At 54.1% G+C, this 22341-nt stretch overlaps 6 protein-coding genes across 6 annotated transcripts; 3 read left to right on the plus strand and 3 right to left on the minus strand.

Annotated features, from left to right (window-relative positions):
- Positions 1 to 127: 127 nt before the first annotated feature.
- Positions 128 to 1782, plus strand: GCG54_00002309 (uncharacterized protein; the record flags this gene model as incomplete). The annotated part of the gene is made up of 2 exons (XM_045402404.1): positions 128 to 1719; positions 1773 to 1782. The coding sequence occupies 2 exons, from the start codon at positions 128 to 130 to the stop codon at positions 1780 to 1782; spliced, it is 1602 nt and encodes a 533-aa protein (XP_045258766.1).
- Positions 1783 to 2470: 688 nt separating this feature from the next.
- On the plus strand, positions 2471 to 3745 carry GCG54_00002310 (putative carboxymethylenebutenolidase; the record flags this gene model as incomplete). The annotated part of the gene is made up of 6 exons (XM_045402405.1): positions 2471 to 2534; positions 2594 to 2636; positions 2695 to 2735; positions 2926 to 3077; positions 3144 to 3269; positions 3320 to 3745. The coding sequence occupies 6 exons, from the start codon at positions 2471 to 2473 to the stop codon at positions 3743 to 3745; spliced, it is 852 nt and encodes a 283-aa protein (XP_045258767.1).
- A 324-nt stretch (positions 3746 to 4069) lies between these two features.
- Positions 4070 to 6770, minus strand: GCG54_00002311 (putative MscS family protein; the record flags this gene model as incomplete). The annotated part of the gene is made up of 2 exons (XM_045402406.1): positions 4070 to 5326; positions 5376 to 6770. The coding sequence occupies 2 exons, from the start codon at positions 6768 to 6770 to the stop codon at positions 4070 to 4072; spliced, it is 2652 nt and encodes an 883-aa protein (XP_045258768.1).
- Positions 6771 to 11995: 5225 nt separating this feature from the next.
- Positions 11996 to 14648, minus strand: GCG54_00002312 (Solute carrier family 2 facilitated glucose transporter member 2; the record flags this gene model as incomplete). The annotated part of the gene is given in 11 exon segments (XM_045402407.1): positions 11996 to 12444; positions 12459 to 12617; positions 12677 to 12723; positions 12785 to 13127; positions 13393 to 13477; positions 13552 to 13646; positions 13700 to 13730; positions 13784 to 14147; positions 14195 to 14281; positions 14329 to 14389; positions 14591 to 14648. The coding sequence occupies 11 exon segments, from the start codon at positions 14646 to 14648 to the stop codon at positions 11996 to 11998; spliced, it is 1779 nt and encodes a 592-aa protein (XP_045258769.1).
- Positions 14649 to 18017: 3369 nt separating this feature from the next.
- Positions 18018 to 21607, minus strand: GCG54_00002313 (Mitochondrial escape protein 2; the record flags this gene model as incomplete). The annotated part of the gene is made up of 4 exons (XM_045402408.1): positions 18018 to 20134; positions 20191 to 20439; positions 20529 to 20716; positions 21312 to 21607. 4 exons carry the CDS (start codon positions 21605 to 21607, stop codon positions 18018 to 18020), a joined length of 2850 nt encoding a protein of 949 aa, XP_045258770.1.
- On the plus strand, positions 21192 to 21929 carry GCG54_00002314 (uncharacterized protein; the record flags this gene model as incomplete). Its single annotated transcript, XM_045402409.1, has 1 exon — positions 21192 to 21929. One exon carries the CDS (start codon positions 21192 to 21194, stop codon positions 21927 to 21929), a length of 738 nt encoding a protein of 245 aa, XP_045258771.1.
- Between the last annotated feature and the right edge of the window lie 412 nt (positions 21930 to 22341).

The raw sequence follows: 22341 nt of genomic DNA on the forward strand, positions 1-22341 counted from the left end.
CGTCCCACGAACTTGGTCTTATATTTCTAATGATATCCACTCTTACTCTAACCCATCACCGCCCCCGGTATCCGTTGTCTGACTCGTCTGCCGTCGTCTTGCCTTCTGTCCCTCCCACAACGCCGTCATGGACCCTCACGAGGGTTTCATCAGGCCTACCGATGAATATGCTGTTGGGAAGGAGTTCAACTTGTTCCCATATAAGCCCACCGAGCCTCATGGCACGGAGGCGTACCGACGCCGACGTCTTCCGGCAGACGAGATCGTCGGCAGCATTCGAGGTTTTGACCCGACGAGGGACTTCACCACAACCAAAGCCAAGGTGCGGATCGAGGACCACATTCGCATCGGCATGAATCAGCAGTCTCAGATCTTTGGTCTCAGCATCGTGCATGCTCCGTTGGACGAGCGTCCGGCAACTGAGCAGCAATCCCTCTACCACCCCGTCGGATCTGGCCATCCCATCACCTGGAACCTGGTCGGCAAGGCGGTCGATGTGGAGTACGCCTTGAGCGGTTCCGTGGGAGTTAAACAGGTTGAGGAAGCGGCTGATGGGCGTGTTTGCTGTGAGCACGCCGCCTATACGTACTATCGCAGCCTGGGCAAGACTGGGCACCCGCACATCATGCCGCAGTTCTACGGCACTTGGGTCATGGAGCTTGATGATGGTCTTGACGATGAGGGTTTCCCGATGAGCAGATACGTCTGTGTCTTGCTCCTTGAGTACATTCATGGCTACTCTATCGACGAGTTATGCTATCACGAAGAGGAAGATGAGGACTACTTTGGCAAGCTGGCCGGCTTCCATCGGGTCGACAACACCTGGACCAACGGCTGGATGGACGAACCGACTCGAGCGCTCGTCATCAAGAAGATGCTCCACGGCGTTGTTGTCGGCATGCACCACGGCGTTCAACACCACGAAGCCAACCCGGAGAACGTCTTCATGACACTGCGGGACGGCACCAACAACACCGACCTGGACGAGCTCCGCGTGGTCCTGCTCGATCACACCGCCACCCAGATCTGGCGCAAGACTGTCGATTCGCATTTCCACGGAAGAACACACTGTCTCGAGAAGCTCCCGTATCCTCCTCATCCCAAGCAGGGTTGCAGCGTGGTACCACTCGAGGACTACGTGGGGTGGTGGCCACCGGCTCCCGAAGATCGTCCTGGCGAGGACTTGAATGAGATGTTTGACGCGTGGATGCTCAACGAGGACGTGTTTGGCCCGTTGGAAGCGGGCTTGCAAGGGCAGGGGTGGCCGCACAAGTACGTAAAGTACTCCACACTCGTTACGCTGGACGTTATCGAGACGCAGGAGCCTCATGAGATGAGAAAGAAGGTGATGCGCGAGGTGATTATCCCCAAGGTCCTCTCGTACTGGCGTATGATGAAGGAAAACGATCGCGCGGAGCTCGGGGATCGGGAGAAGATTTGCGAGGAGAGTGAAGACGAGTCTTTCGGAGAAAGTAATTCGTCTCTTGAGGAGTATACTAGACATCTTCAAGGGAGGAACGAGTTTCTCGAACAGCACGTCAAATCGCTCGAAGACAGAAACGAATCTCTTGAGGAGAGAAATAGACTTCTTGAGGAGAAGCTTGAGGCGCTCAGTTCGGAAGAGTCTTCCGCAAGCTCACGGCGTTCCTTGTCTAATTTCCAGCCCCCGCGAAACCAACAGCCTCAACCTAAGCAAATTCCACGCGGCCCAGCTGAGCCGTATTTTAGCCCCAAAGCTCTTTACGACGAATATCTCTCTTCGATTGGTATAGACAGTTCTAAACACCCGTTTACACCACCCAGTTCCTCTCCTAGTCCTCGTCAGGATGGAGCATCATTACGAGGCTCATCTCTTTTTGGCGAAAGCCCTAGTCCTCCCTCAGCTATAAGAAGAGGTGGAAATCGCAGCAAGAAGTCAGTTCAATGGCAGGACATGGAAGGGGAAGCGGAAGTGGAGAAGGAAACAGATGGTTTGGTCCAATGTGAGCAGATACCGACAGCAGACTAGAAGTTAGTGTATAGTTTCTGAGCAAAGAAGTACTGTATGAGCAGGTAGCTACTTTCATCTTCTCTGATTCTGTTTTGTCTCTGGTCTGGTGCCCTTCGTCTTCCTCCCCTCGTCGCTGGTCCCCGACTCTGGCCTCGTCCTCAGTAGCCATCTCACAAGGCCTACTTTGAGGTTTTGACGGTTGCATACTAAAGTAAGATGAAGGAGATGGCCTGAAACGATTTTCACGCCTGCAAATTGTCAAAAGAATCACCTCGAGAGACCTGCCGAAATCACCACTGGCGAGGATTATAAGTGAATGTTGTTGGTAGAGGCTCACAGGATAGCTTACTAAGTCCCCACAGAGAGAGCTCCAGCGCGTCAACCAATGAGATGGAAACCGCTCAACTACAACAAACCTCCAGTTCACCACCTTCTCCAAGTCGCCCTCTTTCTGCGTAGAGTTATAAGTCCCAACTCAAAATGCTCATCAAGGAGTCTCACGTCGATGTGCCGACCAAGGCGGACGGCAAGGATGGGTCCATGAGTTTGTCCCCTCCAACTCTCCGATATCGTCTACAAACCATGGATGCTAACGACTCACAGGAATCTTCCTCTTCCACCCCTCGATCCCCGGCTTCCCCAACGCGTAGGTACAAACCATTCTGACGCTGTCTCAAGAGCATATCAATTGACAATGTTACCAGCAAGTTCCCCGGCGTCTGCCTCTTTTCCGAGATTTACCAAGGTCCGCCTCATCGCCTCCGGCGGGGTCGAAGAAGCACCCCGCACAACCCCTCCACACCACTGTCAACCCCACCCACCGATCTTCACCGATCTACACCGGGATCCTAACCGAACAACTTGCTTGCTCGTGTTCCCTCTCTCCACTCAGATATCCATCATGATGGTGAATTTGCTAAGTTGAGTCAAAATAGTGACCGGCCCCGTCGCCCGCTTCGCTCGCCAGATCGCCGGACAAGGCTACATCGTCGCGGCCCCGTCATCGTACCACGAATTCACCGGTCCCGAGCCCCTGGCCTACGACGTTCCCGGCACTGACGCAGGCAACGCCTGGAAGGTCGAGAAGGTGAGAACTCCCATCCTCGACCCATTCACCTCCCTCCTTTAGCTTACCCCTAACCTCACTCTCCAGACCCTCGAGTCGTACGATGAAGACTCCCGCAGGACAGTCGACGTCCTCCTCGGCCTGCCTACCTGCACCGGCCTCATCGGCAGCACGGGCATGTGCCTCGGCGGCCACCTCGCCGTCCGCGCCTCCGTGAGCTCCCAATCCCCCCTCCCTTCATGATGTCACTAACACACCCACAGCTCGACCCCCGCATAACCGCCTGCGTCTCCTACTTCGCAACCGACATCCACTCCCGCACCCTCGGCCCGCACTCGGCCAAGAACACCTCCGCGACCGCCCCGGAGGGCAGCACGCACACCCTCGATCTGCTGCCGACCCTCGCGCACGCCGAGGTCGCCATGATCTTCGGCGTCAAGGACACCCACGTCCCCGCCGAGGGCCGCGACCTCATCCGCGCCAAGCTGCGCGAGGCCGGCGTCACGACCTCCTTTTACGAGTTCGCCTGGGCCCAGCACGCCTTCATCCGTGACGAGCTGAGCAAGGGCCGCTATGACCCGGCCATCACCAAGGTGTGCTTTGAGGTGTTGCTCGAGTTGTTTGGGCGCGTGTTGAAGACGGACCTGGGGGCCCCCGAGGTTGTTGGCGAGCCGGAGCACGTCTGCTGAGCTGTTGATGTATTAGTGTAGTGCTACTTATGCTCATACATCTCTCACATTACAATGAATACGGAAAAAGTCTCAAGTGATCTCTCAAGAATAGTATTTAACTGCGGACGACATGTCATCATACTCTATTCGTAATCTATCTGTTCCCCCCATGTGAGTTTAAGGAAATTCATTAGGCACGGGGAGCCAGTCTCAATGCCCACGTTAAGAAAAGGGCGCCGCCAGTGTCGATGCATCTGGCCGGCTTGGTATTATTCTCTCCATCATCTTTTCAATTTTCTCCATTTTACTTCCTTTTTTTGGTTCTATATCCCCTCGCTTCCACTACTGCTTCTTCTGCGTGGTCTGCTGAGAGGTTCCTTGGGCGGCTTGTTGACTGTTCGAGACGCTCCGGCCTCTGGGGCGCTGGCCTGATGGGGGAGCGCTCTGGAGGGGGTGGGGTTCCATGGCGGTTGCTGACGTAGGGGACAAAGTTTGGCCGGCGTAGTAGCCCTGAGACGGAGCGCCGTAGTACTGAGAGTTGTAGGTTCCGGTCACGCCAGTCTCGGCCTCCTCGTCGTATGTGCGGTTGTTGCGCGAGGTGGTCTTGGTGAGGTACATGCTAGGTCCCTCGCCCATGGGGGATGAGGGGATGGCTTCACCGGGCTTGCGACGGCCGCCGCCACCCTTGGTGCTGCCTCTCTGCAGCAGCTGGCTGCGGACGCGCTCGATATCGTTGGAACGACGGCGGTCTTCCGACTTACGGTCCTTAGATCCCGACAGAGTATCGTCGTCGCCCACCCTGTATCCCCACTCATCCTCGGCCAGGGGGTCGCGCGTGTTGAACTCGTTCATGGCCTGCTTCTCCACCTTCGAGTCAACGGCGTCGTTACCAGCCGCAGCGGCCGAGGGAATCATGCGAGCAGCCTCCTTGTCCTTGGCAGCCTTGTCGCGAGCCGCCGCCGCAAAGTCGTCAGAAACAGCGACAGAGTACGACGGGTTACCAGCAGCACCAAGAGCTTCGCTGCCGCCACCAGGAGCATAGATGGGAATCTTCTTGAGAGCGAGAGCGAGGGCGCACATAAACTTGGAGCGGCGAGTAGCACGAACGGCTTCGTTGTGCCAGTTAGACTTGTGCTTGATGGCGATCTTGAGCTGCATCTTGTCCAAGTCACCAACGCCATAGACACCAATGGCAATGTCTTGCTGGAAGTCGCGGGAGTTGTCGGCGTGACGGACGAAGTTCTCCATCTCGAGGCGGAGAAGTTCGAGGTCCTCGAAAGTAGTGTCGTAGGAAATGTTAAGGTCAATGACCTCCTTCATGGCCTTGGAACGGGAAACGTTCTCAATCCACAGGTTGTTGAGCTGAATGTTGGGCACCTGCACCACCTGCATCTTGTCGATGCGGGTGAAGACGGTGTAGAGAAGGGAGATCTTGTCGACGATGAGCTGCTGCTTCTCGGAGCCGACAATATCAACTCTGTCACCGACGTCGTAGGGGTGCTTGACGAAGAGGAAGATGCAGGAACCGAGGAATTCCTGGGTGGTGACGGCGAAGACGAAAGAAAGAGACAGAAGCGCGGTTCCGGCAGTAGCGACGGTCTGGAAATGTTAGTGGTGTCCGAAATGAGGGTATCGAGGGTAAACTTACAGTCAAGAAGCTGGACTGGAACCAAGCGAGGAAGATGAAGACGACGATCAGGAGGACAACAAACATGAGGACCTTATCGAACACGCGGAGTGCCTGACCAATGTCCTTCATTCCCTCGGTAATAGCCTTGCGTTCTTTGCCGATCTCGACGACCTTGCGCGTCATCTCTTCCAAGCTGATATCGCCATTCTGGTCGTTGTCAATCATCTCGAAAGACTCCTCGGCCTCTTCGGAGTAGGCAGGTCCAAGCACTTCCTGGAAATCTTCGGGGTACAGCGAGTCCTTTCCTTCGACGACGAAAGACATCCAGATACGGCGGGCGAGAGCCTCAGAGGGCTTAGTCTTCTCGAGAGCCTCAATGACGATGGAGTGAGCGGAGTTGGGGTTGAAGACCTGCTTGCCGGTGATTTCAGAAGCAATGTTTCCAAAGACACCCGTAATCTTGTCACCCATGCGACCAATGTCACCAACAAGTCGCAAAGGCGTAGCAGAACCGGCGCCCTTGACACCCTTCGCGGCCTTGGCCAAGATCAAGTCGAGACTATCGTTGATAATGTAATCCTCCTCCTCGAATTCGGGGCAGTACATAGGGAAAAGCGTGCGAGAGGCGTCGTAGAGGAGACCGAGCAGGCGGACCTCACGCTTGGACTCCTTGATGCGGAGTGCGAAGGATCGCTGGTGGTAAGAGATACCGATAAGCTGAACAATAGCCTTCTCGCCCAGGTAAACCGCTGATGAGACCATGGTAGCACCAAGGATACGGTACATGGTTACGACCCATGAAACGGCGTTACTGGATGTAGCGTTGAATAGCTTTTGGAAAGAAACCCATGAGGCGAGAGCCCAGAAGAAGAGCGCAAGAGCGATCTGCAAGTTGGAGAGGACGGTGGCATACTTGCGCACACCAGAGCTGACAACACCACAGAGGAACATGAAGGCATGGGGAAGGACCCAAGCGACAACCTTGCCAGCCCAAAGTGTAAGCCAGGCGATCTCAATCCAGAGAAAGACCTTGAACAGAGGGGGGCCGTCCTCTCCACCCTGTGGAAGGTCGCTGCCATGACCGGTAAGGGGGAGAACAATCAGAGGGACGGCAAGAAGAAGGCAGATTGGGATGATGTAGATCAGGTAGCGCGAGACGACTGAGGCGTTGGTGATCTTGTTGTACAGTCTGCCCATGGCGTTGACCTTGATGTCTGAAGAATCGCCGGTTCCATGGCGGCCCAGCTCGGCCTTCTTCTTGCGGCGACCGCCCTTGTTGTTGCGGTGGAAAAGGCCGTGCTTCTCGTTTGGTGAACCAGCGTCTTCGTTGCTGTTGGCGTTCATGGTGGGCTTGCGCGCACCTGTAGAGGCGGCGCTCTTGACATTGGTCAAGGGAATCTCAGTTTCAGGCATGTCGTTGGATTGTGTGCCGCCGATAGGTAGAAACCCAGAATGCCGGGGAGAGAGGGGTCCTGGCATGCCGACCTTGGGAGGAGGTGGATGAAAAAGATGATTTCCGGACTGAGGGAGCAGTAGGAATGCTCAATGTATAACGTGAATCGGTGGACGTCGAAGGACCACTGGGTTGTACAGATGCTGTGTATTAACGCATGTGGTGACTGGATATCGAATCCGTCTGGTTGATAGTAAAACAATTGGGACTTCGTAGGACTCGGGAAAGTGGAAAAAGCCGTTTGAACCAGACAAACGATCGAGTTTGGTTCTACACGCACGAGGTCGGCGCGTGTTCAGGTAAGGTAGGGGAGACAGGCGTCAGTGTAGCCCTTTCGTATACGGTAACGACAAGCCCAATTCCCCAAAGCGAAAGTAATTACAAGGAAAAGGGTATCGTATGGGGGAAGGGAGGATCGGTGAGGAGAGGTAGAGTAGATCGAGAGAGGAGAGAAAAGAGGTCGGAGCAAGGAGAGGTCGGGTTCAAAAGAACGTGAGGAGGGGAAGCATTTCAGGGTTTAAGCGAAGGCGAGCGAGAGGAAAAGAATGACGGTAAGGTTGGTTGACGATCTCAGCGCAAGACAGGACGAAAGGGGCCGCCGCCGCTAGAGCGCGTTAGTGGAGGGACGGAGGCTTGGAGCGTGTGCAGCTTGGCAGACCCCTGAACTTTTTTTTTTCCCTTTCCCTCCTTCCACTCTGCAGGCAGTCTTCCAGGTCCTGGTTCTACGAGCTCGAGGAGGAGACCTGGGCGGTACGGATACACTCACGCACACGATAGGTACGTACCTGTGTCCGTACCTGTGTCTGCGGGACTGGGAATTTTAGCGACAGACGACTGCCAGGGACCCAGCGTGGGAGCAGAAAATTGACCAGAAATGGCAGGCTCAGTGCTTCAAGGCCTGCAAGGCGGGTTGGCAGCTTTGATGCAGGGGGCAAGCCACTGACAGACGAGTTTCAGAAGCCCCGGGACGAATGCTGGGATTGGCCGGTGCCGATACTGGCGTCCCCGATTCTGGGTGGACGGTCCGTGGGGCTCTCTGCGGTACGTACCTCAGCTCAGCGAACGTACCTTTTTCTTCAGGTGGGCCTCGAGATGCCGTGCTCCCCGATCCAACTCTTGGTCTTGCTCTGCCTGCCATTCGTCTGCTCACGGCACATGAAGTAGGTAAGGTAATTATCAAGGACCAAGGCCAGGAATGGGATGCCATTGGCAGCCCCCTCGAGATTGTTGACATTTGATCATTCGAGAACCGTGCAGTGCCGTCTGCCCGACAAGGTGGGAAGACGCGTTGCGGTTGCATACCTTTCGATTGCATGCTGCTCAAGGTTAGTGGTGGTGGTGGTGGTAGTGTTACGGCATAGGCCGCCACTTGACACCACCCAACAATCCGAACTTTGGCAACTCTGATAGCAAAGTTGGAGCACACACACCCTGACAGCCAGTTACGCAGTAATTAGCTGCCGCGGCTTGCTCTACCGTCCGCCTCCATTACCTGACAGAGCTCCCGCACATCAGACGCTGCATGAACGCAGTCCTCAGAAGAAGCTTGGCTTTCCGCTGGAGACCGGGACGGGGACGATGTTACGCTTTTTCGGCGATTAGATGCCGCCCTCATATATCAGTCTGGAGTCTTTTCCAGTGTAATTCCTAGGCACAAGATGAAGATTGCAACTCTGGCATGTGGACGCGAAACAGGACGGGCTTTAGCATAGTCTTGTTTAATGAGTCGGCAGCGTAGAGGAGCGTGTAACCCATGTCTCCATGCACGCATCCATCAGTCGTTTCTTGTTCCTTAATATCACCACATATGTTCCAGGGACCAGACGTCTGCTGTCGGCAGTCTGAAGGCCCCATGTCCAGTTTTGGAGTGAGCTGAGAGCCTGAGCCCGTCCAGACTCCAGTTCCAATTGAATTGAGAGGGACCCTCGGCCTCCAGGTTCCCAGCTTCTCTGCGCGTTCCTTGCCTTCCTTGACTCTTTCCCTCGGTGGCCCCTTGCTCGTACAGCCGCATCGTTCCTACTTTGAGTCGTAGCGCGTACGGGGCCCCCAGTCCTCTGCAATCCGCTGACCACTCAGCCCTCAGGGAACGCAAGTTGGTGCATTTGCCCTGGTTTGGCCCGCTACCGCAGTAAGGTATCCCTGTGGCATTCACTGGTATCCAGTGGTATCCAGTGGTAGGTATTCAGTGGCCTCCAATGGCGGTATCCTCTGCGAGTGATGACGAGTCGCTTCGCGCCGCCTTCCAATAGACGACTATCACCTCCACCGTGTGCCCACCGCAGCGGAGTGTTAGAAGCTTAACCTTTCCCTTTTTCCTTGCGTGGATCATTCCCAACACAGGGCAGTGAGCGTGCCCTTCGTGTCATTTTCACTCAGATCTGGCCAACTCTTTTCCTCGATCCAGGAATAAATCGCACCAAGCACGTACCAGCCCCGAGTCCAAGTTGCCAACTCTCACCAGAAAATATTCCCGCTCCACTTCTGCTAGGTGGCCAGGTGGAATACGAGCCTTGGAGGAATGGAGAGAGCGCCCTTGAGGCTAGAGTTTTTCTTCCAAGATTGTTCACGTCCGCCGCCTTCGGCAGTCGTGGCAGTCGTGGCAGTGGGCGGTGGACATATGTCGCGACCTTGCAGTGGCATGTTTGTCGTTGACAGCATCTGGAGGCATCATCCATCTAGCGCATGATGATGTCGCCCACATCCAGCCCTTCCGACCTCTTGGAACCGATTTCCTCTCCCCATCTGGAGACGACTTGTCCACATTTCTTGGCACGGTCGCTCATCCACTGTCCACGGTACCCTTCCACGCCTTCACGTCTCCTCCGGGCCCTCCAGCCCTCACTTCGTGGAGTCCTAAGGTCCTCCGCCTGCTTCCTGGCATACCGTCGCCGGTCCAGCCCGTCTTCGACCATAATGCCGACCCCGTCTTCCCAAATTTGGCCCTATGCCGGACCAACCTTCTTCACCACCCTTCACCCTTCACCAGTGACCACCACACACGACACAACTCCAAACCTGCCCACAAGCCGTCGTCTCTGTTTCGTTTCCGCCCGCCGCTTCATATGCCGTTAGCATCAAGCCACCCGCCCGCCCACTGTCCCAGTCTCGCCCTCCGCCGTTTCTCGTCTGCCCATCTCGCCATCTTCCATCTCCCAGAATCTCCCAAATTCTTCCTTCTCCAAGCCCCATCCCCGCCCCCTGCGGCCGAGCGGAGCCCTACAAGGACAGGAGAGAGACAGACTGTCACAGGAGCTGGCTGCACCGCGCGTTCAAGTCTGGACCGTCTGGACTGCTCCATGGCCCCTGCTTGCTTGCTTTCCTCGATTGCCTGCTTCAGCCTTCAACAGGCCACTCAATCCCGCATCCATCGAATTAAGCAATTAATCGATATCCCCTCTGTTTCCGACGTTGCGGCTCACAAGGTTTTCTCACAATAACAAACAATTGGCCACTCGCGTCTCCAAAAAAAGAACGCGCCGTCGCCGCCGCGTCTTTCAGACCCGGTGGCCTGTCACTCGCCTCCCTCGGCGCCTTTTTTCTTCTCGTACTATGTAGTCTCGTAGAGAGCAGAGCCCCTGATTCGGGACCTAGCAGCTAAGCCAACGAGCCCGTCCTAACCCAAAGCCGTCGTCTGTGCCAGCCTCCTGCCCTCCCCCGTTCCCGCGGCACACGGCAGCCCAGCAGCCGGCGCCTCCAACGGCGTCTCTCTAGCCCGACGTTGGCTTCATTACGGTTCGCGCCAGTGGCGACCAATGACACAACTCCTTCCCTCAGCTTCACCAAGAACGGTTGCCAGACCCGACTGATCATCAGAGACACATCTCAGACCGCGCCTTACCGCCGCGGGTACCTGACGAAAAAAGCAAGCGCTAGAGATTTGCAGGTGCATCAGAACGTTCTCAGTCTCAGGCACTAAGCCACAAACAGGAGGGGGGGAGAACTCTCAATCCCGTACAACGCACGAACTTGTCATCTCTTCTTCTGCTGCTTCCTCCCGTGCAAAGCGTTCCCCCTCCCACTGTAACTCTTGATTTTGTCATTGTGCCCATATAATGGGATTCTCCAACCCTGCAGCAGAGTGCCACGTCTCACATGCTCGACAATCTGCTACCGGAGCCGAACCTGTGAAGAGAGCTCTGCTGATCAGATCTGCAGCCCGAGAGTGAATATCATTAACAATCGGCCGCCTCAAACTGGTATTGCTGGGTGGGGGATTCGGCGCTAGACTCAACACGAGGCGAGCAGGAATCTCGATTTGGCACGGTTCGCCGCAACACGGGAACGCCCTCGAAAACTTTCTTCCCTCCTTCTCTTGTCTGCGTGTCTGCCCATCCACCCCCTTAGGAGCTTAGCTGCCGTTATCCTCGTGTCCAAGTGCGGAATTCTCTGGGTGTTGCTCTCAACCCCCCCTTTGTGCCCACGCGACGGCGGCCGTCGACCGATCCCGCGCTTCGGAAGGAAAGGAAGGGGGGCGTGAGGAAAACGCGGGACCTACGTACGTCAATTGACGCAACGCCCCCGCCCCGGCGCGGTGAAAGCCCCGTCCCCTAAGAGCCGCCGTCTCGCGCCGGCTCGGACGATCACTGAGACTTTTTCACGACCCCTGATGCAGATTCGTCAAGAGACATGTGCGCGAAGGAATCGTGAAGCGGGTTCTGTCTGAGTGGCGGGTTGGGTTCTGTCTATCCCCATGGGATGAACACCACATTCTTTCAAACATGGTTGAGGCCCACGATTCGTGAAGATGAGAGGGGCAGCTGAAATGCAAGTCATTCTTTACGAAGAGGCGAAAAAACAAAGGTGAGGTAGTATCCATCATCGGCGGTGTAATCGGGGATACTCTACGATTTCTGATGTTTCCGTTGATTAACGAACGGGTTGTGGGCGAGGTCCGGGGGACAACACGGCACGGCACTGCCAGCACTCAATGAACCCCTACTTTTCGGTCGCGATCCACATGGCACGGCAAACTCGACGACGATTACGTAGCTACGCGGCGTGTCCATACTATACACGCTCTTTACCATATCCATCTCTCTCAGCCTCAACTGGTATCAATCCTTCCCCTCCCCGCTATCCCTTCCCCCGGTACATCCGATCGGGAAGCTCTTCCGGTTGCAATGCCATGACGATCCCAAAGTGACGTACGCAACGTACATCTCGTGTTTACGAAACGCAAAGAGACTTACGAGGTGTCGTGCTTCTTGTCCCGCAACTCGACCTGCGCCTTGTCGTCGTCGGCGGCGTGGTGGTCCTCGTGCGTGAGGTCGAACTTGTACAACGGCTCGAGGATGGCGTCGCGCTGCCAGAGGATCCAGCGCTTGAACCAGTACGGCAAGGCCTTGGTGACCTGGTACCGCATGAAGAGCTTTGTTGGGACTGCGAAGACGTAGTCGAGCTCTTCGAGTGTTCTCTGCTTGGTTTCGGGGACCCAGAAGAACTGGTGGCATGTTAGCTGGTTGCTTAGCTTAGGGAGGAGAAGAATGTTTATAATCACGACGAAGGCTATCACGTTCAGTCCTGCGTAGAAGCAGAAAGAGCTGAGCACGCCGAGGTCTGCCAGCATGATGGAAAAGGAAATCGAGAGCACGGCGGCCCAGAAGAGGCATGTTGCAACCACCCAGGCCATGCCGACTTCACGATGCGACAAGGGGAAAATGTGCCAAAGGTGTCGATGGTCCAGATGGCGGGCCAGGCGAAGAGGAAGTTGACCATGCCGAAGCCGAATGAGGCGAGGAGGGCGTTGAACTCGGATGTGCCCGCCTCCTTGAAGATTGTCGACGAGTAGAAAGCAATGATGTTTATTCCTATCCCTCAGTTAGTTTCCAGTTGCCATTAAACTTCGAGCGTTGATTGTAGTGCGTACCGCACATCTGCTGGGCAATCATGACGGTGAACGAAGCCAATGTGGCTCTGTATCAACCATGTTAGTTTCTCTTTCATTTTTCATCTTTAGAAGAGCTTCGTAACTCACCGTCTGACACGGGGAATCGTAAACAGCTCGATAAACCGCTTGGCATAGTTGGATCGTCCAATGATCTCAGCCTCGACCTGAAGCTGGATATGGATGTAGTATAAGTCCCGAGCCGCCTGGATCGGGTGGTTCCGCAACCGAAGCAGCGATTTCATTGCGTTTCCGTATTGGTTCTTCTTGATATACCAACGGGGAGACTGGGGGCATACGTATATAAGCAGAGCAAGTGGGACAGCCGGGATGAAGGCTGAACCAAGCTGCAACCGCCATGCTATATCTCCCACTTCACCAACAGCTAAACTAGCAGCAGTTCCAGCCAGGATCCCGAAGGCTGTCCACATTTCTAGAGTTATAATTATAATTAGAAAAAAGCCCAGACCATTGCTATATAGAGATTGTGAAGAAGTACGGTTGACGAGAAGGGGGTGGTAGTGTTAGAGGTGGACGAGGATGAAGTTGGCGAAAAAGCAGCTTGAAAAGGGTAATGATATAAGACGCAAAAGTTCAGAAAACTCACGCCAGGACATTACGAGAGCTCCTCGAATGGGTGCTGGAAGTCCCAGTTAGCATCGTTGTTGAGCGCACGGTTGTTATGTCCGGATGCATACCAGGAGAGTTCTCGGCCGCGAAGATGGGGACGGTGCTGGCCTTTGCGCCCATACCGATACCGAGAAGAAGACGACAAGCCAAAATCTGTTCTCATGTCTGAGAAAATGTAGCCCCAATTACAGGCTTGTTGTGGCGGAAATGGGGAGTTGGCTACACACCCAGATGCAGAAGTTGGCGGCGAAGAAGATGGTCCCACGACGACCAACCAAGTTGTTCAATGGATCAGAGAGCCAGCAGCCGATGAACGCCGAGCCTGGAAGTGTCAATTTCAAATCGTTTACGTTCAATGTCGTCCTTGAGTCTTACCGATGTATGGCGCTGAGTTGACTAGACCAACCTAAAACCCATGTCAGTCCTTCGCCTACAATTCATTGTAGCATTGTTTCTGACAAGAAGAGTATCATGATGCGAATTCGATCCAATGTCAAAGACCGTTGGAAACGACAAGTTGGCGCCGTTGCTTCCTGTCTGATCCCAACCCTGTACAGCGGCGCCGATGGAGCAGGTGATAATGGTGAGGTAGAGAATCTTGGGAATGCGCCACTTGTGCAGAACCTCGTCGCGCAACACTTGAATCTCATCCGGTTCGAGAGCCTCAGCGCCGGCTATCTCTTCGTAGCCGGTGGGGTCTTGGGCGACCAAAGCGCCCTTCTTAAGCATGGGGAGATACTCGTCGAGACTCTTGTCGTGGGTGAAGTGTTCCACATCGCGGAGGAGCTCGCTACGGTTGATTCCAAGCAGAGGGTTCTTGATCCTGAGCGGAGGTCAGTATGTATTTGAGAACGGCTCAAGGGAACGGACTTGGCCTCTTTGTTGTCGTTCAGGTCTACGGTTGCTTGGGACCCTCGGCGGGACTTTTCAATGTTCGACACCTCGACGCCGGCCGATCTAGTCCTATTAGTCAATGGAATTTGTGAAGGATGAGATTCTCTCACGGGTCGGCCCCGCCAGCGCGTTTCTCATCCGCCGTTATTGCGACGAGATGAGTATATCCAACTACCCAGTATCTCAAAGATCGGTGTAAGTGGCAGTCACCAGTGCCCGTGGAATGATTATTCCGATCTCTTGCTTGGCCAAGTGAGCCCAACACTCGCCAAAGTAGTCGCGCTCGAGATGTAGATGACTGTGCAACCACTAAAATTCAATACGAGATGGAAATGGGATGGGCACTCATTACTATACGTGGATGGCACAGACATTCATCCCACGTCGCTGGGTAAGAGAACGGCGCAACCACCTTCCCCCGCAAACCCATCGGCACCCTATTTGGGCGTCATGGGGAACTCCAAACATTCCCAGATGATGGATCCGCCGGGTTGGTGACAGGGAGCTGGTCACTTCCTCCGGTTGGTGAACTGCTTAGACCGCGCAAGGGCGGTGAACTGCTCTCACCAGAGCTGATCGGTACGATTGTTTTGTACAGCTAGACTACTTGCGAGAGCGAATACACGAGTCTAGCTGCTGTTGGCCTCATACGCTTTTGGTGTCATTGACATAATGTAACAGTGCTCCACCGAGGTGCGTAAGTTGGATAAGTCCAAAAGATGCTGACCGTTCATGAGATCTCAGCCGCAAGCCAGCGCTTGTATCCTCGGTGTCGTTCCTCGTGAGGAAGATCAACATACAGTGATACCAGCTGTGAATGTAGCACGAATTCAAAGTCAAGTCCTTCCCTATGGACTAGCCCAAGACATAAATCGAGCTGGCCGTCCGAATGATTCTGACCGTTATGCTGGCGTTGGTCTCGTCTTCTTCAGCTTAACCGTTTCCCCAGACTTCCCCAGGACGAGCACGCTCCAGCACCTTACCCACTCACAGACAGACGTTACAGACGACGTCCGTGTCGTGCATTACAGGAATCCCTGGCCAAACTTTTGACACTAATCAAAACGGGGAGCCAATAAGACAAGTACCGTCAGAAGCACAATGTCCCCCGGAAAACTCAGCCAGCTGATGCGGTGTCGCGGCGGCTGTCATTGCCCTGGCAAGCGCATTCGGTTAATGATGAGAATAGTGCCAATTGTACCATGTTTGCAGAGTATCTCTACGTCTTTGGTCAATTGCCAGAGGTGTTTTCGGAGTGCGGATTGTTCATTCTGCCGAATAGTTCACTATTCTCAACGACCTACATTGCCTCGGGGTAATTTCGAAGCCAAGATAGAGAAGAGATCCCTCAGATCCAGCCCATACTAACAACATTTCATCTCCACTGCAAGAACGCGCCTATGTTGTAGTCCGACCTTGAGGGAAAATTGATTCCTAGCATTCCTGGCAGTTGGAAGCGGAGAATGACTGTGGACGAGGATCTAAATGCAAACCGAGTCTGCAAGACCGGGGTTGACCTTTCTCTCCTCATTTAACGCCCGCATGGCGACGTCACTGGTTTTCGACAATGCCCTCACTATTGGTCTTTACGAAGATCTATGGTTCTTCTGGTCTCCACTTGCAAGCCGACCTGGGCGAATTATCTAGGTACGCCGTAGAGATTATGCGATATTATATCCGTTGCCGGGTTTCGGCTCAATGGATTGGAGATGGCTGGAAATAGTCATTCGCTGATTTCAGACATAGCTCCAAATTTCTTGTGCGTCGTAAGCCGTCTCCTTGAAATACTCACCGCAGTGATCCGTCACAGAAGCTGTCGCAAGGATGAATTCGGCCGATGGTCAAGACGTTCCATTGAAGGAGCCTGTAGAGTGCCTAGAAATGCCGAGAGACTGCCAAGCCTCTTAAAGGCTTGTCTTTTCGCCGCAAAGCTTGTAGTTATCAGGGCATCAAATCGACACTCCCCTCGATGGCTTCTTACATTGGCCGCTGCTAGGACTTGTGTGCTTGCTACAAGCCAGAGTCGCCGCCCTGGCCGTTCCCATGATCAGTGTCGTCTCAGGCTATCTTGGTCCTCGGCCGACTTCCCGGCCGATATGTAATCCTGAGTCGTGTCATCTTGAGTCCAGGGAAGTAAAAACGAAGTGCAGCTACCTAGCCAATGAAGTGTTTTGCTTGCCTCCCCACTGGACCCTCAACCTCCCCGTGGGGGATACTGGCAGTTCGTCGCAGTTCGAATTTCTCTAACTACTCATCCGCCCGCGGGGGATGCGGACCTGGTGCGGAATCACTGACAACGACTTACGCCGGATCCTGCCGAACACACGTGAAATCTAGGTATCGAGATTTTCAAAATGGCACGCCATTCACGACGATAGTCCCATTTGCTAATACCGTTCCTGTCTTGCCTTAGAAAAGTCATGTTGAGCTTCGGAAGAGTAGGCTGCGTGTCTAGCCCTGGTTTGCCCTGAACACCATTCTCATTTACTCTCTCATTCACTATATAGTGATGAAAGCCATCCATGACTTTGCGAGGTCGATTGATGAAGTAAAGTTCACTGAAGACAAGAAGACTTAGCGGACCACTCGCGGACATTGTTGGAAGAAACATACCTGGGTTTTCGTGTGATTCTTCGACGATGGGTTCTCCTCGGCAATGTCAGGGTTACTATATATACATTAGCGCCATATTTCTTCCCCAACAATCAACGTGAATGACTTACGTCGGTCCCGGGCATCTCCTTCTTTTGTGTGCTAAATGTCCAGACTCGTCAGTTCCCGGTCTATATTGCATTGACATTAAGAGATGCATGCAGGCTGCGAGCAAGATGGACATGTGCGACTTTCAAGGGGCGTGGAAGAGGACGGCGAAGAACACCGCATGGTGAATATGAGGAACAATCAGGCTGATGATGATGAAACGTACATGGGAGCTCTGGCCCGAAAGGCACCGGCGAAACCTAGGCGCCCTTGTGGGCGCGCTTCTTGGTCTTCATCTTGGCGGGCTTCTCAGCGAGCTTCTTGGCGGCGTTGTCGGCGGCGGCCTGGGCGACTATGATGGTCAGCGAAGGAACACACGATAGGGATAAGATACTGACTGAGGACGCGGATTTCGTCGTCCGTAAGGGGTGGTGGGATCACAAACATGGGACCGCCAAAGTGGTCGCCAGCGATGATGCTCATTTTGAAAGATTCACAGTGTTGTGATTCTCAGAAATTGAAACCTCTGAGGCCCTCCTCTCGGAAGAGAATCTTTTGTCACAGGGCAAAATTTCTGACCCGGTCCCCTTTTGGAAGGGCTTGTCAGGCTGCTTCCTTTTCATCTGAGAATTACCCCCAAAGTCCAATGACCCAGGCCTATGACGCCCCCTGAACTGAGGTAGCAGCTCTGCAAAGCTGTGAGAATCCGATCCAGTACCAGCATCTCAAAGACTATATTTACCGCTGGAACTTACCTAGGAAGGAGAGACGGGGATGACAGAGACGAGGACGACAGAGATGAGGACGATAACAGAGATGAGGACGATAACAGAGATGAGGACGATGACAAAGATGAGGACGATGACAGAGACGAGGATAATGACTGAGACCAGGACGACAGAGACCAGGACGACAGAGACCAGGACAGCACGATTGACAACAGCATCGAAAATGAAGACATTTAATGAGTAGAATCCATTCATAATTCTACAAAACTATGACAGGAAATTGAGGAGGGTATCAACCGCCGGTTCTGTTATAATCCCAGCCCGTCGGGTCAATTCAGTTGCTTATGCATCTCCGCCAGACGTAAAGTTATTTAGTAGTTGTGCTTGAGCACCTTCTTCAAGCCTGCAATCTCCTTCTCGAATTGGGTAATCTTGGCCTGGCTGCCCTCAATCTTGTCAAGGAGGTAGGATACGCGTGAGCCCGTCTGAGAAGGCTGCTTCGGCAGGCTTCCCAACAGGGCCAACTCGCCCTCGGCCTTCTCAATTGTCTTGGCCTCAACCTTAGCCAGCTCCTTCAGGAGAGCAAGGTCCATCTTGGCCCTCAGAACGCGGTCCTCGAGAAGCATGCTGAAGGCGGCCTGGTACATCGGCTTGCCAGGGCGGATAGTCTGCGGGCGGCCGTTGTAGGTCTCAACGGTGATGAGGTCGGCGTTGGTGAGCCCCTCAAGCGCGGACTCTCCGTTTGCAGCACCGGGCGTGGTCGACGAACCGAACGTGTCCGAGAGAAGAACCTCGTTGTAGCGAAGAGCATCATGCGAGGCGAGGGCCTTGATAAGATACCATGCCTGCTCGGTAGACCACTTCTTGCCCTCGACAGAGTCCTTGCCACCCAAGAGGTACATCTTGACGATTTCGGTAGCGCTCTGGTTGATGATGTCCTCGACGGCCTTTTGGGGGCTTTGTCTGCCCTTCAGACGCCGGGCCAGGTTCTCAAGGTCGGTGAGTCGGCCGCCCAGGATACCGATGGCAGCATCGAGCTCCGAAAGATCAGGTTTCACCTCTGGCTGTACTGGGGCTTTGCCTTCCTTTTCTTGCTGTGCCTCGGTCGAATGTTCCCGCACCTTCTCGAGCTCGTCCTCTTCCAGGCGGCTGATGACAAACTTCTTAGCGACATCAGGGGAGAGATCACCCAAAGCAGCGTGGCGGAAAACTCGGTCTGGCATAGCTTTGGACAGAGACTTGGAGTATGCCGTATCGTCCGTCAAGAAGATCACATGGGCGACGTTGTTCTGAACCATCATGGCAGCCCATTCGGCGACCTTGTCGTATACAATGCTGGATTCGTTCTTGTGCAGAAAGTTGTCGATGACAACCACAGCGCGCTTATCGGGGTGTGCTTCTAGCCAAGCGTCCTCGGACAGATCGGCATCTTTGCCATCCTTGTGGCGTCCGGCGAGTGAGACTTCCTTGAGAGCTTCCGCGGTCGTATGCAAGATCTTGACTACCTGCGACTCGAGAGTCTCAGAGAATCCGGCCTTGACTCCAGTAGTGCTTTGAACCGCGAGATCGATCATGCTGCTCATGCTGTTGAGGAACGCGAAGACAGGCTTGTATCCCACGGCGTTGGCGAGGCGCTTGATGGTGCCGCTCTCGCCTCTGGCTTCGGTGATGGGTTTGCAGTCAATAACAAGAACATTCTTACGATCCTTGAGGGCTTGATCCGTAACAAGCTCCTTCTTGCCCGATCCTCGAGGACCCTGGACGACAACAAAGGTGTCAGAACTTTCCAACAACCAGGTTTGGATCTGCTCAATAAGGTCTCTGCGGTGTTGCCAAACGGCGTTGAAGCTAGCCTTGTCGGTCTTCTTGCGTGCAAAGGAAGAAATGATGTCGGAGGTCTGGCTCTTGACCCATTTGTAGAATTTGTTGTCTGACAATCGGAAAGAGTGCTGGATATGGGCCTTGACGAAGAACTCGCGGATAGGGTCGAAGACAGCGACGGTGATGGCGGCAAGAAGAGCGGCAACAACAGGAATGACGATTCTGGGGTGGTTGGAAAGCCAGTTCCAGATGTTGTGTGGCTTAACCTTTTGCTCATATGACAGACGGAGCTTTGTACCGTTTTTGCCTCCGCCTAGAGCTTCGCCCACAACGTAGCCGTGCAGACAGTTTCTGGCCATGATGGCGTCGCGGACGAGTGAAAAGTCGATGTACGCATACTTGGGCAGGACCTTGGAGTCGGAAGGCTGGGACGTGATCTCCGCAATCTTGCCGTATTTGCGGAAGATGCTGTAAATGTCCTCCTGCGAAAGCTCGACGGCTTCTCCGCCGGCATCCTTTCCAGTGAACTCGATCTTGATGCGGCTCTTCGGGAACCGCAAGAGGTCTTCAAGCCAGGGAACACCTCTTACAAGTCCAGCTCGAACTCCGCGGAAGGGATTGAACCAAGGGCGGATGGGGTTCTTTTCTAGCGTTCGTGCGAGAGAGTCTAGTTGGCATGTTAGACTTGTCCCAATATAGAAGCTTCTATTCAAGTCTACTTACTCTCGACATCTTTTGGCTGCACATCTGATCCATGACTGAACTTGACGTAAACTCCACCGTCTTTAAACCGTGGCAGGATCTCTGTGATCTTGATGGGTAAGTCGTCGGGTATAGCTCGCTTCACCAAGCCGATTGGATCACCAACTCCAAAGCTCGAGCTCTCGAAGCGCTGCAGAAGGTCTCCAAAATCTTTGTCTGACTGCCAGGCTCGTGATCGAAGGAGGTGAGTGAGCTTCAGGGGGAAGAGGTCTGCAACGGAGATCAGCTCATTATCCCACAGTCTATGCCAATACCAGCAGCACAGCAGGACGGTGAATATGTCTTCAGAGGGGACTTACTGTCCAAGAAGAGAATCGACTCGCTCTGGGACGTCGAAATATGCCCAGACTTCTCGTCGCCCGTCGAAGTACTCTCCCATGCTCTTGTCGCGTGCACGATCGAGCCCTGCAACTGGAACTGGGGTCGAGCGAATGGCCGAGCAGGGACCCATGTCTGTCTGACTGCCCGGCCAGAGCGAAACATCGCTCTGCTGGATAACATCGCCGGTGCCGTTGGGATATTCACATGGTGCTCTCAGAAGCGATGAAGAGGAAGGAAAGGAAGCTGGAAATTCAAGCTGTGCGAAATGTGAGCTACTTTTCCTTAGCTCCCCACGAGCGCTTCACGCGTGGAATGATATCATTGCTCCGAGTCCCACTGCCAAGGGCTAGCTGGACCATGTCCCCCGTCCGTCGCTTGTCCCCCGCCATAACCTTATTCGGCGCTGAACAGCCCCGGAAACACCATCATCCGCACCGACATGCCCCACTAGAGCACTTGCAGCACGGCAAAAATAATGCAAGCACTCATTGGCCCGGCGCGCTGTCTGGGAGGTCATCGAAGGGTAGTGATAGCCGGCTCCCCCTCATTCTTAAGCGCTTCATGAACTGACCGAGACGTTGAGACCTCAAACTTTGACTTCTTCCTCTTTCTAAACTACTTTACTTCTTTAATCCGTCAAAATGGGTTGGCTCTGGGCTTCGCCGTCTCCCCCCAAGTCTCCCGCGCCGGGACAAGCTTCCCAAGCTCCCGCGTCGACCCCGCCATCATCGAGTACAACGTCGAATGATTCCGACATTGACCCCGAGATCCAGAAGTTCATTGCCATGTTCCAGTCAGAGGGCAAGCAGGAACAACCAGCAGCCCCCGAACCAACACCATCTTCATCAACGGCGCCCTCCAAATCGTCATCATCCTCGTCGTGGTTCTCACTCAAGTCCTCCCCCAACTCCCCCTCCCAAACCAACAACCGCACGATCACGCCACCCGCCGACCCCAATTCAGTTTCCGAAACCCTCCTCCCGACAGAGATGTCCTGCCGCCAGGCCTTCGACATGGCCTTCCACTGCCAGTCCGTCGGCGGCCAGTGGAACCACATCTACCGATACGGCACCATGCGATCATGCAGCGAACACTGGGAGGACTTTTGGTTCTGCATGAGGATCAAGAGTTATACAGGAACGATGAAGGAGGAGGCAATAAAGGCGCACTACCGCCGGAAGGAGCACGACAAGTACGGTGATGGCAAGCCGAACAGCGAGGATATTTGGCAGGCGAGGACAACCAAGGTCCCACCGGGAACAGCCTTTACGGAGAAGTTTGAGGAGCCAACACTCGACGACGAGGAATGGCAAAGGATGGAGATGGATAGGCGGCGTCAAATCAGGACGGGTCTGGGCATTGAAGGAGCATCTGCATGAATCATTGGCGTGTTAGAAATGGTGGCGTCTCTTGTACTGGTAATGTTTTATGTAGGAATCCACTCTCATTCAATCACCAATGCGAGACCCATGTCAAGTATCGTGACTACATCAACTCCACTGCGCTTTTGAACCAACGTTGAGCTAGACTCAAGCTCAAAGTAAACAAGGTAGTCAAATGTGGATAAGGTAGTCAGATATCCAGGCAGTCAGTACTGTTCAAACATCACATTGCAATAGGCACTTGAAGTTATTTAACGTTCTTGTATTAGGCGTCCTGAACCTGGAGGCCGAACTAGAATACATCTGATCCCATGCGTAACCGTGCTTTTCCCATCGTGATTTCATAAATGCAAAGAAAGCAAAAGTCTAGTCGTGAAACCCAGTGACAACCACCATGTTGTCACACCCA

Source organism: Colletotrichum gloeosporioides (genome assembly GCF_011800055.1).
Source record: "Colletotrichum gloeosporioides strain Lc1 chromosome Unknown consensus_84, whole genome shotgun sequence".
Taxonomy (NCBI): domain Eukaryota; kingdom Fungi; phylum Ascomycota; class Sordariomycetes; order Glomerellales; family Glomerellaceae; genus Colletotrichum; species Colletotrichum gloeosporioides.